At 50.5% G+C, this 14445-nt stretch overlaps 1 protein-coding gene and 2 non-coding genes across 3 annotated transcripts; 2 read left to right on the forward strand and 1 right to left on the reverse strand.

Moving 5' to 3' along the window:
* Positions 1-289: 289 nt before the first annotated feature.
* Positions 290-12043, forward strand: LOC116566420 (chymotrypsin-like elastase family member 3B). Its single transcript, XM_032300722.1, has 8 exons — positions 290-467; positions 1746-1831; positions 4723-4820; positions 4937-5071; positions 6969-7105; positions 7457-7599; positions 9493-9645; positions 11956-12043. Exons 1-8 carry the CDS (start codon positions 341-343, stop codon positions 11971-11973), a joined length of 897 nt encoding a protein of 298 aa, XP_032156613.1. The 5' UTR covers positions 290-340; the 3' UTR covers positions 11974-12043.
* On the reverse strand, positions 2949-3058 carry LOC116566694. Its single transcript, XR_004275976.1, has one exon. It is a non-coding gene; the product is annotated as a U6 spliceosomal RNA (small nuclear RNA).
* Positions 10737-10844, forward strand: LOC116566710. Its single transcript, XR_004275988.1, has one exon. It is a non-coding gene; the product is annotated as a U6 spliceosomal RNA (small nuclear RNA).
* Positions 12044-14445: the final 2402 nt, after the last annotated feature.

Raw genomic sequence — 14445 nt, forward strand, 5'->3', positions numbered from 1 at the left:
GTACTAATCTAAATCTCATGTTAGAGATGAGAAAACTGAGACTCAGGGAGGGTAAACCGTGTGTCCAAGGTCACAGAGCTTGGAGGTGGCAGAACCAGGACTGAGCCCTAGTCTGACCAGTTCCAGTGTCCCTGTTCTTTTGGAAGGATGAGGTCTTGTCCTGACATAAACTTTTCCTCCTGCTCCCCTGTTATCAGCTGGCCATTCCACGCCACCTGTGCAGCCACCTGTTGCAGGGAACCCTGGGTCCTTCCCTTGGCTGGCACTCCTCCAGCTGCAGTGGGTGAGGACTGTGGCCTTGGACCATGGGAGACTTGGAGTTCCACCATCTGTTCTGGGAATGGGGCCTACTCTGTCCCCCACTCACCTTCTGCCTATATTAGAGCCCCGGGCTCTGTGCCCTTTTCCCATCATCCAGAAACACACGATGCTCCAGCTGCTCAGTTCCCTCCTCCTTGTGGCCGCTGGTAAGACCCCAGCCTGTGTGTGTGCTCCCTGGGCTCCCTGGACTAGGAATCCTTGAAATCTACCACCCGCTCTGAGTCCCATGACACCAACGCCTGGTGCCACAGGAGGGGGTCTCCGCTTGTACCTGGGGGCATGACTGTGGGGGCTTTTAGCTCATGATGGAGCAGGAGAGGGGAGGGGAGGCCATGGGTGGAGAAAGACTCCAAAGGACTGTGGTGGAAGTCCTTGATGGGGGCCGTAAACAAAGTCAAATGGTTAAGAGTTTGGGCTCTGTGGTTGGACATCTTGGGTTGGAATTTCCACTGTTCCGCTTACCACTCCAACTCTCCTCTCACACTCCCCCTACCTAGCCCCAGATACTATGGGCTAGCCTTTTCCTGGTCTCTCTGCCATATTGCATTCCAGCTCAGTGCCACCTCTTCCAAGCAGCCTCCCTTGACTGACAATATTGGTAATAGATAACACTGGTTGAGTGCTTACTATGTGCCAGGCAGAATGTTCAGGGTGTTTCCTATATTTTCTCATAATTCTCACAACAGCCTCATGAGATCAGAACTATCATTATCCAATTTTACTGACCCTCAGGGAAGTAAAGTAGCTTATCATAGAACATAAGGCAGAGCTGCGCCTAATTTTTTTATTGTTTGCTTTGTTTTGTAGAGATGGGGTCTTGCTTTGTTGCCCAGGCTGGTCTCAAAATCCTGGCCTCAAGCAATCCTACCAACTTGGCCTCCTGAGTAGCTGAGATTACAGGCACTTGCCACTGTATCTGGCTATTTTATTTTATTTTACTTTATTTCTGTAGAGATGAGGTCTTGCTTTGTTGCTCAGGCTGGTCTCAAACTCCTGGGCTCAAGCGATCCTCCATGCTTGGCCTCCCAAAGCACAAGGATTACAGGTGTCAGCTACCACACACAGCCCAGAGCTGCACTTTGAACCCAGGAAGTCCTTTAAAGCCTCCACTCTGTATGACAATAGCTATCACTCTTTGAGGGCTCCATTGAGGGCCAGGCATTGTTCAAAGTGTATCAATCTCTTCAATCCTCCAAGTGAAGGAGGCCACATTTTAATCTCTATCCCTGGACTCCTGGGATTCTGGAAATTCCTACTCTAGTTTAAATGTTCACTGTTCATACGTGGTTACTGAGGTCCAGAAGTGACAGGGGCTTGCATGGGGTCACACAGCCAGTTGAAGCCACAGCTTGGACTGGGACACTGGTCTCCTCTTTGCTTTTGGGGACCCTCCAGCTGATTGACAGCTCTCCTCTCCCCTCTAGCCTTAGGCTGTGGCCGACCTTCCTCTCACCCTTCTAGCCGCGTTGTCAATGGTGAGGACGCGGTCCCCTACAGCTGGCCCTGGCAGGTAAGAGCACCAGCTGCATTAATTCCCACCATGGGCTCTGGAGCCTAATCTCTAATGATGTGCCAAGGCATCCAGCCTTGACACCATTGATCCCTTTGCAATATCCACTTCAGCTTCCAAAGACCAGGAAGCCCCTGGACCTTCTACTTTACATGGAGGTTTTGCCCATTCCGTCTGTAACCCTCACTGGGCGATTTGCAACTTAAAAGTGGAATCAGGGGCCGGGCATGGCAGCTCACGCCTGTAATCCCAGCACATTGGGAGGCCGAGGTGGGAGGATCACGAGATCAAGAGATCAAGACCCTCCTGGCCAACATGGTGAAACCCTGTATCTACTAAAAAATACAAAAAATTAGCTGGGCATGGTGGTGTGCGCCTGTAGTCCCAGCTACTCGGGAGGCTGAGGCAGCAGAATTGCTTGAACCCAGGAGGTGGAGATTGCAGTGAGCTGAGATTGCACCACTGCACTCCAGCCTGGTGCCTGGCAACAGAGCAAGACTCTGTCTCAAAAAAAAAAAAAAGTGAAATCGGGCATAAAGGTAATGCTTAACTCAAGGAGTTGGCACACTGGTGGTGGACTTTCAGACACTGTGTTGAAGAAGTAAGATTTTGAAGGACTCATTTCTACATTCCTAGGATGATACAACAGGGCTATGAAGTCTGAAAGCAATAAGGGAGTCAGGGGCTTTGTAAGGCCAGTGGAGGGAAGGCTGGACTTGATGTGCTGTGGCTATTTAAATTTAATTAACTTTAAATTATTATTGGGCCGGGTGCGGTGGCTCAAGCCTGTAATCCCAGCACTTTGGGAGGCCGAGGCGGGTGGATCACGAGGTCAAGAGATCGAGACCATCCGGTCAACATGGTGAAACCCCGTCTCTACTAAAAATACAAAACATTAGCTGGGCATGGTGGTGCGTGCCTGTAATCCCAGCTACTCAGGAGGCTGAGGCAGGAGAATTGCCTGAACCCAGGAGGCAGAGGTTGCGGTGAGCCGAGATCGCGCCATTGCACTCCAGCCTGGGTAACAAGAGCGAAACTCCGTCTCAAAAAAAATAAATATATAAAAATAAATAAATAACAGGATAAATATTGTAATTATTATTTTTTTAAATATTTTAAAAATTTTAAATAAAATATGGAACGCTTGCATGTCATCCTTGCACAGGGGCCATGCTAATCTTCTCTGTATCGTTCCAATTTTAGTATATGTGCTGCCGAAGCGAGCACGATTATTATTATTATTATTGAGACAGAATTTCACCTTTGTTGCCCAGGCTGGAGTAAAATGGTCTGATCTCGGCTCACTGCAACCTCCACCTCCTGGGATCAAGCAATTCTCCAGTGTCAGCCTTCCAAGTAGCTGGGATTACAGGCGCACGCCACCATGCCCGGCTAATTTTGTATTTTTAGTACAGACGGGGTTTCGCTATGTTGGCCAGGCTGGTCTGGAACTCCTGACCTCAGGTGATCCACCCTTCTCCGCCTTTCAAAGTGCTGGAATTACAGGCATGAGCCACCTCACCCAGCTGAAATTTAATTAATGTTAATAATTCAGTTCAGAAAATTCTATATTTCTTTTTTTTTTTTTTTTTTTTTTTGAGACAGGGTCTTGCCCTGTCACCCAGGCTACAGTGCAGTGGTGCCGTCTCAGCTCACTGTAGCCTTGACCTCCTAGGTTTTAGCAGTTCTCCCACCTCAGCCTCCTGAGTGGCTGTGGCTACAGGCATGTGCCACCACACCCAGCTAATTTATATATATATAAATTTTATATATTTTGTAGAGATGGGGTCTTGCTCTGTTGCCCGAGCTGGTCTCAAACTTCTGAACTCCAGTGATCTTCCCGTCTTGACCTTCCAAAGTGCTGGGATTATAGGCATGAGCCACCATGCTTGGCCTGCTTGCCACATTTCAAATGTTCCATAGTCACATGTGGCTAGTGGCTACCATATTGGACAGCAAAGATACAGAACATTCCCATCCTCACAGGGAGTTCTGTTGGAGACAGTCAGCAAGCTTGCTCTGTAAAGGGCCAGAGAGTAAATATTTTAGGTCATTTGATGGTTTGGATCGTAATGACTTGACTATGCCATGGTAGCATGAAAGCAGTCACAAACAATACAGAAATGAATTGTCTGGGCACAGTGGCTCATGCCTGTTATTCCAGCACCATGGGAGGCTGAGGCAGGCAGATCACCTGAGATCGGGAGTTCGAGACCAGACTGACCAAAATGGAGAAACCCAGCCTCCACTAAAAATACAAAATAGCCAGGTGTGGTGGCGAATGCCTGTTAACCCAGCTACTCAGGAGGCTGAGGCAGGAGAAGAGCTTGAACCCAGGAGGCAGAGGTTGTGGTGAGCCAAGATCACACCATTGCACTCCAGCCTGGGCAACAAGAGGGAAACTCCATCTCAAACAAAAAAAAAAAAAAAAAAAGGTCAGCTGGGCACGGTGGCTCACGCCTGTAATCCCAGAACTTTGGGAGGCTGAGATGGGTGGATCACCTGAGGTCAGGAGTTCGAGACCAGCCTGGCCAACACGGTGACACCCCATCTCTATTTAAAAAAAAAAAAAGTCATGGGGTAAGGGGTGCGTGATAGAGGGTCTTCGAGGGCTTTCAAGAGACAGAAGGTAGAGAGTGTTGGGTTCCCCAGCAAGGTCATAGTCCTGGTGAGGGGAGGCTTTGGAAAATCAGAATGTGAACCCCTGGAAAAGTGATAGGGCCACCACGGGCAGTTACCCAGGTTATGCACTGCACATTTCAGAGGGTGCTCTTGTTTTCTGTGCAAATGGTGCCCTCTAGAGTTGCCCAGTGCACAACCTATACAGTCATTGGTGGCAACTCTCATGGTGGAGCCCAGTCCACTCAGGCCCTTTCCTCCTGGGCCACCAGGTTTCCCTGCAGTATGAGAAAGAAGGAAGCTTCTACCACACCTGCGGCGGCAGCCTCATCGCCCCCGACTGGGTTATGACTGCAGGCCACTGCATCTCGTGAGTTCTCTACCCTGTCCCTTCCTGAAGCCCAGGCAGCCGTGGAGAGTGGGTGACAATGGGGAAGGAGGGAGGCGAGCCCATCAGGCCCAGACTGACCTCACCTCCGCCTGCAGGAGCTCCCGGACCTACCAGGTGGTGCTGGGCGAGTACGACCGGGCTGAGAAGGAGGGCCCCGAGCAGGTGATCCCCATCAACTCTGAGGACATCTTTGTGCATCCGCTCTGGAACTCCAACTGCGTGGCCTGTGGGTGAGTGAAAGCTCCAGCCTGGAACCCAGAGGCTCCTCTAGGCTCCAACTCTGAGTAGGGATGCAGGGACAGGGGTGCTGAGCCCAGCAGCCTGTGCCCAGGTCACACACACTGAGGGTTGGAGCCAGCAGAGCCTTTAAGAGCCATCAACACCAAACCTGTCTTCCTACAGAAGAGTGGCAGAGCTCAGGGAGGGGCAGGAACTACCCCAGGGCCACTTGGCTATTGGCTTCAGAGCCTAAGGTTCCTCTGGCACCCTTCTCCCAAATCCAAGGGCTTCTCCATCCAACAGATGGCTCACCCAGTGCATCCTGGGCTCCCAGCACTATGGGCAAAAGGAGGAGCATTGGGCTGAGAGTCAGGCTCTAGCATTAACTCTCTGTGTGGCCTAAGCAAGTCACTGGCCTTCTCTGCACCTCTGTTTTGCTATCTGTCAAAAGGTGACCATGAAATTGGGCTTCCTGGGTGGTTGTGAAGGCCAAGGAGACAATCTTATGCCCTTCAAGTGTATGAAAAATTCTTAAGTCTGAGTGGCTCAGATTTTTCTGACAAGAGGGTCAAGGAAGGGTGCAGAACCACTGCAAATGCAGTGGAGGAATGAGGTGCCATGTGATGAAAACCCCAGCCCCTCTTCACAGGGCTTCTGGGGTGAGTAGAGAGAAAAGGGAGACCCAGACGAAAGGACTGAAGTGACACACAGGCAGGTGAAGACAGAGGGCAGTGGTTCTCAAAGTGTGGCTCCTGGGCTGGCAGTATCAACATCACCTGTGAACCTGTAGAAATGTGAATTATTGGCCGGACACAGTAATCCTAGCACTTTGGGAGGCCGAGGCAGGTGGATCACTTGAGGCCAGGAGTTCCAGACCAGCCTGGCCAACATGGTGAAACTCCATCTCTAGTAAAAATACAAAAATTAGCCGAGCGTGATGGTACATGCCTGTAATCCTAGCTACTTGGGAGGCTGAGGCAGGAGAATCACTTGAACCCAGGAGGCGGAGGTTGCAGTGAGCCGAGATCGCGCCATTGCATTCCAGCCTGGGTGACAGAGCGAGACTCCATCTCAACAACAAAAAAAATTGTGAATTATTGGGCCTTAGCCAAGATCCACTGCATCAGAAACGGGGTGGGATGCAGCAGTCTGTGTTTTAATAAGCCCTCCAGGGGATTCTGAGACAGCCGAACTTCGAGGGTCAAAGGAAAGGACAATTCTGAAGGCGAAGGGTCAGAGTGAGCCAAGGGGCTAGAAGGGCTTCTTAAAATTGCTCAGCCTTGGCCAGGCGCAGTGGCTCACACCTGTAATCCCAGAACTTTGGGGGGCCAAGAGGGGCAGATCACCTGAGGCCAGGAGTTGTAGACCAGTCTGGCCAATATGGTGAAATCTGTCTCTACTAAAAATAAAAAATAAAAAAAATTCGCCAGGCATAGTGACATGCACTTGTAGTCCCAGCTACTCGGGAGGCTGAGGCAGGAGAATCACTTGAACCCAGGAGGTGGAGGTTGTAGTGAGCCGAGATCACACCACTGCACTCCAGCCTGGGCAACAGAGAGAAGACTCCATCTCAAAAAAAAAAAAAAAAAAAAATTGCTCGGCCTTAAGAATGCATTTGGGCCAGGTCCAGTGGCTCATGCCTATAATTCTAGCACCTCGGGAGGTAAAAACAGGAGAATCCCTTGGGCCCAGGAGGCTGCAGTGAGCTGTGATCGCGGCACTGCACTCCAGTCTGGGCAACAGAGTGAGACTCTGTCTCAATAATAATAATAATAATAATAAAAGAGTGGATTTGGAAGGTAAAGAAGCTGGGGCATCTCAGAGGTAGAGCAGCCTGAAGCAACAGCTGGGAGGTAGGACTTGGGCCGGCTGGAGGACCAGCCCCCGTGACTCTTCCCTCCTCCCCAGCAATGACATCGCCCTCATCAAGCTCTCACGCAGCGCCCAGCTGGGAGACGCCGTCCAGCTTGCCTGCCTCCCTCCTGCTGGTGACATCCTTCCCAACGAGACACCCTGCTACATCAGCGGCTGGGGCCGTCTCTATAGTACGTGCTGACTCCTCTAGCTGGCCGCAGGGCCAGTAGCAGGAAGACAGGGCGTGGGGCTGCAGGTTGAAGGTAACACCAGGACTGGTCCTTGTACTTTCCTCCCGTTTCTCTCCAGCCGCAGCCTTCTCCCACCAGCCTCCAAAACATGAATGTGCTCAATTGCACATGTTTTGGTGCCTCCTGTGTGCCAGGTGCTGGGGATGTCATGGTGCACAAAGCATGCGGGACCATGTAGCAGGTGGGAGGAGAGTCCTCATCAGGGCGGAAGAGCTGTGCGGCTTGAACGCCGCTTTCCTCCGGGGCTCCTGGCCATGCGCGCCCCTGACTCAGTGCTTTCTATCCCTGCAGCCAATGGGCCACTCCCGGACAAGCTGCAGCAGGCCCTGCTGCCCGTGGTGGACTATGAGCACTGCTCCAAGTGGAACTGGTGGGGTTCCTCTGTGAAGAAGACCATGGTGTGTGCTGGAGGGGACATCCGCTCCGGCTGCAACGTGAGTCATCTCTTACCTGCCCGAGGCGGTGCTGGGTGTGCAGGACCCTGGAATGGGGCCGTCTGCCTGGAAGGTGGAGAAAGGATCTCGCCCGCTTCCCCTATTCAGCCTCCAGGCCAGGCAGGACGTGGAGAAAGTCAATGTAGTCCAGACACAGAGCTCAGGCCCCGGTGGGAGTCAGGATCCCTGGTTTGCAGTCTCAGCTCACACACTGACATGACTTTGGACAAGTCACCGTCCCTACCTGGTCCTCAGGCTTCCCCATCAGCACAGCAGGAGATACTGGTACCATGACCTTTAATGCCAAGTCGACTCTGTGGTTCTAAAGTTATAATTAACATTAAGAATACTATCATTGTGCTGGGCACAATGGCTCGTGCCTATAATCCAAGTGCTTTGGGAGGCTGAGGCGGGAGGACTGCTTGAGGCCAGGAGTTTGCAATTAGCCTGGGTAACATCGTGAGATGCCTATCTACAAAAATAATTTTTTAAAATTAGGCATGGTGGCACTCTTTAGTAGTCCCAGCTACTGGAGAGGCTGAGGTGGGAGGATTTTTTGAGTCTGGGAGTTCAAGCTTACAGTGAGCTGTGATTTTGTCAGTGCACTCCAGCCTGGGCAACAGAGCCAGAAATCATTTTTTTTTGAGACCGATGTTGCTCTGTTGACCAGGCTGGAGTGCAGTGGCGCCATCACAGTTCATCATACCCTTGCCCTCCTGGGCTCAAGCAATCCTCCCACGTCAGCCTCCTGAGTAGCCAGGAGTACAAGTGCACACCACAATGCCTAATTTTTAAATGTTTTGTAGAGACGAGGTCTCATCATGTTGCCCAGGCTGGTCTCTAGCTCTTGGGCTCAAGTGATCCTCCTGCCTTGGCCTTCCAAAGTGGTGTGTTTACAGATGCAAGCCACTGTGCCTAGCCAAGACGTTGTCTCTTAAAGACGAAAAAAGAATACTATCAAAAACCCTCACTGTGTTATAATTGAGTATGAATTAACAATAAGGCAGGGTACGGTGGCTCACACCTGTAATCCCAGCATTTTGGGAGGCCAAGGTAGATGGATTGCAAGGTCAAGAGATCGAGACCATCCTGGCCAACATAGTGAAACCCCATTTCTACTAAAAAATATAAAAATTAGCTGGGCGTGGTGGTGCGAGTCTGTAATCCCAGCTACTTGGGAGGCTGAGGCATGAGAATTGCTCGAACCTGGGAGGTCTGGTGCCTGGCAACAGAACGAGACTGTCACAAAACAACCAACCAAACAAAAAAATTATCTGGGTGTGGTGGCAGGTGCCTGTAATCCCAGCTGCTTGGAAGGCTGAGGCCGGAAAATCTCTTGAACCTGGGAGGAGGAGGTTGTGACAAGCTGAGATTGCACCCTTGCACTCCAGCCTGGGCAATAAGAGCGAAACTCCGTCTCAAATTAAAAATAAAATAAAAAATAAAAACAAATGAGCAAGCTCAAGCTCAGAGGGGTCAAGTAATGTTGGAATTTCTCAAAGTCCCTGAAGTTCAAAACCAGTTCCATGCCGGGCGCGGTGGCTCAAGCCTGTAATCCCAGCACTTTGGGAGGCCGAGGCGGGTGGATCACGAGGTCAAGAGATCGAGACCATCCTGGTCAATATGGTGAAACCCCGTCTCTACTAAAATTACAAAAAAAATTGGCTGGGCATGGTGGCGCGTGCCTGTAATCCCAGCTACCCAGGAGGCTGAGGCAGGAGAATTGCCTGAACCCAGGAGACGGAGGTTGCGGTGAGCCGAGATCGCGCCATTGCACTCCAGCCTGGGTAACAAGAGCGAAAACTCCGTCTCAAAAAAAAAAAAAAAAAAAGAAACCCAGTTCCATAAACCTCAGACAAGGCTCATTCCCCCACCCCTCTCGGACGGTTCCAGGGTGACTCTGGGGGACCCCTCAACTGCCCCACGGAGGATGGCGCCTGGCAGGTCCATGGTGTGACCAGCTTTGTTTCTGCCTTTGGCTGCAACACCCTCCGGAAGCCCACGGTGTTCACTCGAGTCTCGGCCTTCAACGACTGGATTGAGGAGGTGAGGAGGTCAGGGCAGCTGGGAGGGCTCCAGGGTGGTGGCTCTCCTGAGAGGTGACAGGTGAGAAACACTGGATCTGGGCGGGGCCTGAAAGGATCCTAGCAGCTCAGTGGGGAAGGGCCCTTGGGTGCATTCCAGAGGGGCTCGGGATGTTTTCTGCTACAGTGTGATGGCTTCTGCGTGGAGCTAGGAACTCCAGCTGAACCTCCTTATTTCAGCAAGTATTTATAAAGTATCTCCTCTGCTCTTGTCCTCTCTTGTCAGGGAGGATAGAGAGACATGCCAGACAAGAGGCTGCCTGGTGGGGGACAGGCGATTACATGAATGATAATGATGAAGTCTGATGAGAGCCGAGAGCGGGGAGCTCAGGCCCCAGACCTCATCTGGGGATGGGCGATCAGAGAGGACTAATAGTGCTCGTGGTAACAGTAATAGCTAAACCAAAAGAAAAAAAGAGTAAGAGCCAGGAGCAGTGGCTCACACCTGTAATCACATCACTTTGGGAGGCCGAAGTGGGTGGATCATGAGGTCAGGAGTTCAAGACCAGCCTGGCCAAGATGGTGAAACCCCATCTCTACTAAAAATACAAAAATTAGCTGGGCGTGGTGGCGGGCACCTGCAGTCCCAGCTACTCGGAGAGTGAGGCAGATAATTGCTTGAACCTGGGAGGTGGAGGTTGCAGTGAGCTGCGACTGAGCCACTGCACTCCAGCCTGGGCAACAGGGCAAGACTCCATCTCAAAAAAAAAAAAAAAACAAAAAACTGGTCAGTGATGTTCAGGTGATGCCCACCTGTAGTCACAGCTACTCAGGAAGCTGAGGCAGGAGGATCGCTTGAGCCCAGGAGTTCTGGGCTGTAGTGAGCTATGCCCACCGGGTTGTGCACTAAATTTGACATCAATGTGCTGACCTCCTGGAATTGGGGACCACCGGGTGGCCTAAAGAGAGGTGAACTGTCCAGGTCAGAGATGGAGCAGGTCAAAACTCCCATGCTGATTAGTAGTAGGATCACACCTGTGAATAGCCATTCTACTCCAGCCTGGGCAACATAGCAAGACCCCATCTCTTAAAAAAAAAACCAAAAAACCAGTAGTGCTCGCTTTGGCCGCACATATACTAAAATTGGAACAATAGAGATTTGCATGGCCCTGAGGAAGGATAACATGCAAACTCATGAAGCTTCCATTACAAAAAATTTATTTTTTTGTTTCTTTTTTTTAATTTTATTTTTATTTTTATTTATTTATTTTTTTTTGAGACGGAGTTTTGCTCTTGTTACCCAGGCTGGAGTGCAATGGCACGATCTCGGCTCACCGCAGCCTCCGCCTCCTGGGTTCAGGCAATTCTCCCGCCTCAGCCTCCAATTCTCCCGCCTCAGCCTCCTGAGTAGCTGGGATTACAGGCACGCGCCACCATGCCCAGCTAATTTTTTGTATTTTTAGTAGAGACGGGGTTTCACCATGTTGACCAGGATGGTCTCGATCTTTTGACCTCATGATCCACCCGCCTCGGCCTCCCAAAGTGCTGGGATTACAGGCGTGAGCCACCGCGCCCGGCTTTTTTTTTTTTAAAGACAGGGTTTCACCATGTTGGTCAGGCTGGTCTTGAACTCCTGACCTCAGGTGCTCCGCCTGCCTTGGCCTCCAAAGTTCTTGGATTACAGGCGTGAGCCACCACGCCCAGCCCAAAAAATTTCTAAAAAATAAAAAGAAAAGAAAAAAACAGGTCAGGCACGGTGGCTGATGCCTGTAATCCCAGCACTTTGGGAGGCCGAGGTGGGCAGATCACTTGAAGTCAGGAGACCAGCCTGGCCAATGTGGTGAAACCCCGTCTCTACTGAAAATACCAAAAAATTAGCCAGGCGTGGTGGCGCATGCCTGTAGTCCCAGCTGCTCAGGAGGCTGAGGCAGGAGAATCGCTTGAAGCCGGAAGGCGGAGGTTGCAGTGAGTTGCGATCACACCACTGCACTCCAGCCTGGGCAACAGAGTGAAGGTCTGTCTCAAAAAACATCCCCCACCTAAATAATAATAATAATAATATATATATATATATATGCACATACCATCTTAATTTGTGCCAGGCACTGTAGGGAGAACTTTAGTTAACAGTTTAATCAAGAACCCCTCTGTGGTGGGGTAAGTTATATCATTACTCCTACTACATAGAGGAGGAAACTGAGGCTCAGAGAGGTCACTTACTCTCCCAGGATCACACAGCAGTGCTGGAAATTGAACCCAATTTCATCTAGCTCCAGAACCTGTGCTTCTAAATAAACTATTCTGTCCCTCCCTCCCCCAACAACTTTTCCAGACCATGGCAAGCCACTAGAACCAAGGCCCAGATGGCAGTGCTGATCCCACATCTGAATAAAGAATAAAGATCTCTCAGAAAATTCCAAGGTGAATCTTTCTTCCTTTGTTGACTCACCTCTTTCCCTCTGGCCTGCTAGTAAAATCTTAGATCTCATATGCAGGGACAGGACCAGGCTCAACCCTTTCATATGAAGATGAGGAAGAAATTAAGCTGGGAGAGAAGGGAGTCACCTGACCATCCTGGTTTGCCTGCAACTTCAGGAGTTCCTATCAGGTTCTGTACTAAATGCAGATAATTTAATGCTAAAACTGGGACAAGTTGGTCACCTTAGTATATAATCACACATAAGCTTTTCAATGCAGGCATATAAACGTGGTAAAAGTCTGCAGATAGGGCCGGGCGTGGTGGCTCATACCTGTAATCCCAACACTTTGGGAGGCCGAAGCGGGCAGATCATGAGGTCAAGAGATCGAGACTATCCTGGCCAATATGGTGAAACCCCATCTCTACTAAAAATACAAAAATTAGCCGGGCATGGTGGTGGGTGCCTGTAATTCCAGCTACTTGGGAGGCTGAAGCAGGAGAATCACTTGAACCTGGGAGGTGGAGGTTGCAGTGAGTTGAGATGGTGCCACTGCACCCTAGCCTGGCCACAGAGCAAGACTCCGTCTCAAAAAAAAAAAAAAAAAAGAAAAGAAAAAAATCAAAGCTATTTGCCAGGCACAGTGGCTCACGCGTGTAATCCCAGCACTTTGGGAGGCCGAAGTGGGTGGATCGTCTGAGGTCAGGAGTTCGAGACCAGCCTGACCAGTATGGAGAAACCCCGTCTCTACTAAAAATATATAAATTAGCGGGTGTGGTGGCACGCCCCTGTAATCCCAGCTACTTGGGGGGCTGAGACAAGAGAATTGCTTGAACCCAGGTGGTGGAGGTTGCAGTGAGCCAAGATCTCACCATTGTACTCTAGCCTGGGCAACAAGAGCAAAACTCCGTCTCAAAAATAAAAATGCAGATAAACAGACCCCAGACCCTGCCAGCCCCTCAGGAGGCTCATGGTAGAGTGGGAAGGACAGTGTGTGTTCTGCTTCCATTGATGGGCTGGAGATGAGGGCCTTTGGTTATTCATTCAACAAACACTTATTCCTTGTTTTAGAGGAGGGCAGGACTCAGAGGGGTAAGGAGACATGGTTCCTGCCCTGAAGTGGCTCATTATTTAAAGAGAACTGGGTCTATTCATCTGTTTTCATACTGCTATTAAGAACTGCCCGAGACTATGTAATTTATAAAGGAAAGAGATTTAACTGACTCACAGTTCAGCATGGCTAGAGAGGCCTCAGGAAACTTACAATCATGGCAGAAGGCGAAGGAGAAGCAAGGCGCCTTCTTCACAAGGCGGCAGGAGGGAGAAATGCTGAGCAAAGGGGGAAGAGCCCCTTATAAAACCTTCCGATCTGGTGAGAACTCACATCATGAGAACAGTATTGGGGAAACTGCCCCCATGATTCAATTACCTACACCTGGTCTCTCCCTTGACATGTGGGGATTATGGGGATTACAATTCAAGATATAAGATTTGGGTGGGGACACAAAGCCTAACCATGTCATGAGCGTATCAGGGTCATTCGTTAAACATGTATTAGGTACCTGCCTTGTGGCAAGTTCAGGGCTGGAAAAATAGAGCCAAGTCAGGCAACCCCAGGGAGAGCCCTTGCTGCAGGGGGGAGAAGACACACAGACAGGGCACACACACAGGTACACACACACAGGTACACACAGGGCTGCACATGAGCCCAGAGCCCAGCAAACTGCTGAGTTTCGAAAGAAAGAATGCTGGCTGGGCGCAGTAATCCTAGCACTTTGGGAAGCCAACGCGGGTGGATCACCTGAGGTCAGGGGTTTGAAACCAGCTTGGCCAACATGGCAAAACCCCGTCTCTACTAAAAATACAAAAAATTAGACAGGCGTGGTGGTAGGCGCCTGTAATCCCAGCTACTCCAGAGGCTGAGGTGGAAGAATCGCTTGAAACTGAGGGGCGGAGGTTGCAGTGAGCTGAGATCACGCCATTGTACTCCAGCCTGAGCAACAGAGCGAAACTCCGTCAGGACGGACGGATGGACAGACGGAAGGAAGGAAGCTGTTACACAGACAAAAGCAACATAAAACTTAGGAGTCTGGCTGGGCCTGGTGGTCCATACCTGTCATCCCAGCACTTTAAGAGGCTGAGGCGGGTGGATCACTTGAGCCCAGGAGTTTGAGACCAGCCTGGGAAACATGGTGAAACCCTCTCTCTACAAAAAATATAAAAGTTAGCCAGGTGTGGTGGTGCATGCCTGTAGTCCCAGCTACTTGGGAGGCTGAGGTGGGACAATCGCTTGAGTCCAGGAGGCAGAGGCTGCGCTGAGCTGAGATTGTGCCACTGCACTCCAGCTTGGGCTCAGAACAAGACTGTTTCAAAAAAAAAAAAAAAAAAATCAAAGGAATCTCTTG

The sequence above is a fragment of the Sapajus apella genome, unplaced genomic scaffold (assembly GCF_009761245.1).
Source record: "Sapajus apella isolate SASKATOON/1434 unplaced genomic scaffold, GSC_monkey_1.0 scaffold43, whole genome shotgun sequence".
Taxonomy (NCBI): domain Eukaryota; kingdom Metazoa; phylum Chordata; class Mammalia; order Primates; family Cebidae; genus Sapajus; species Sapajus apella.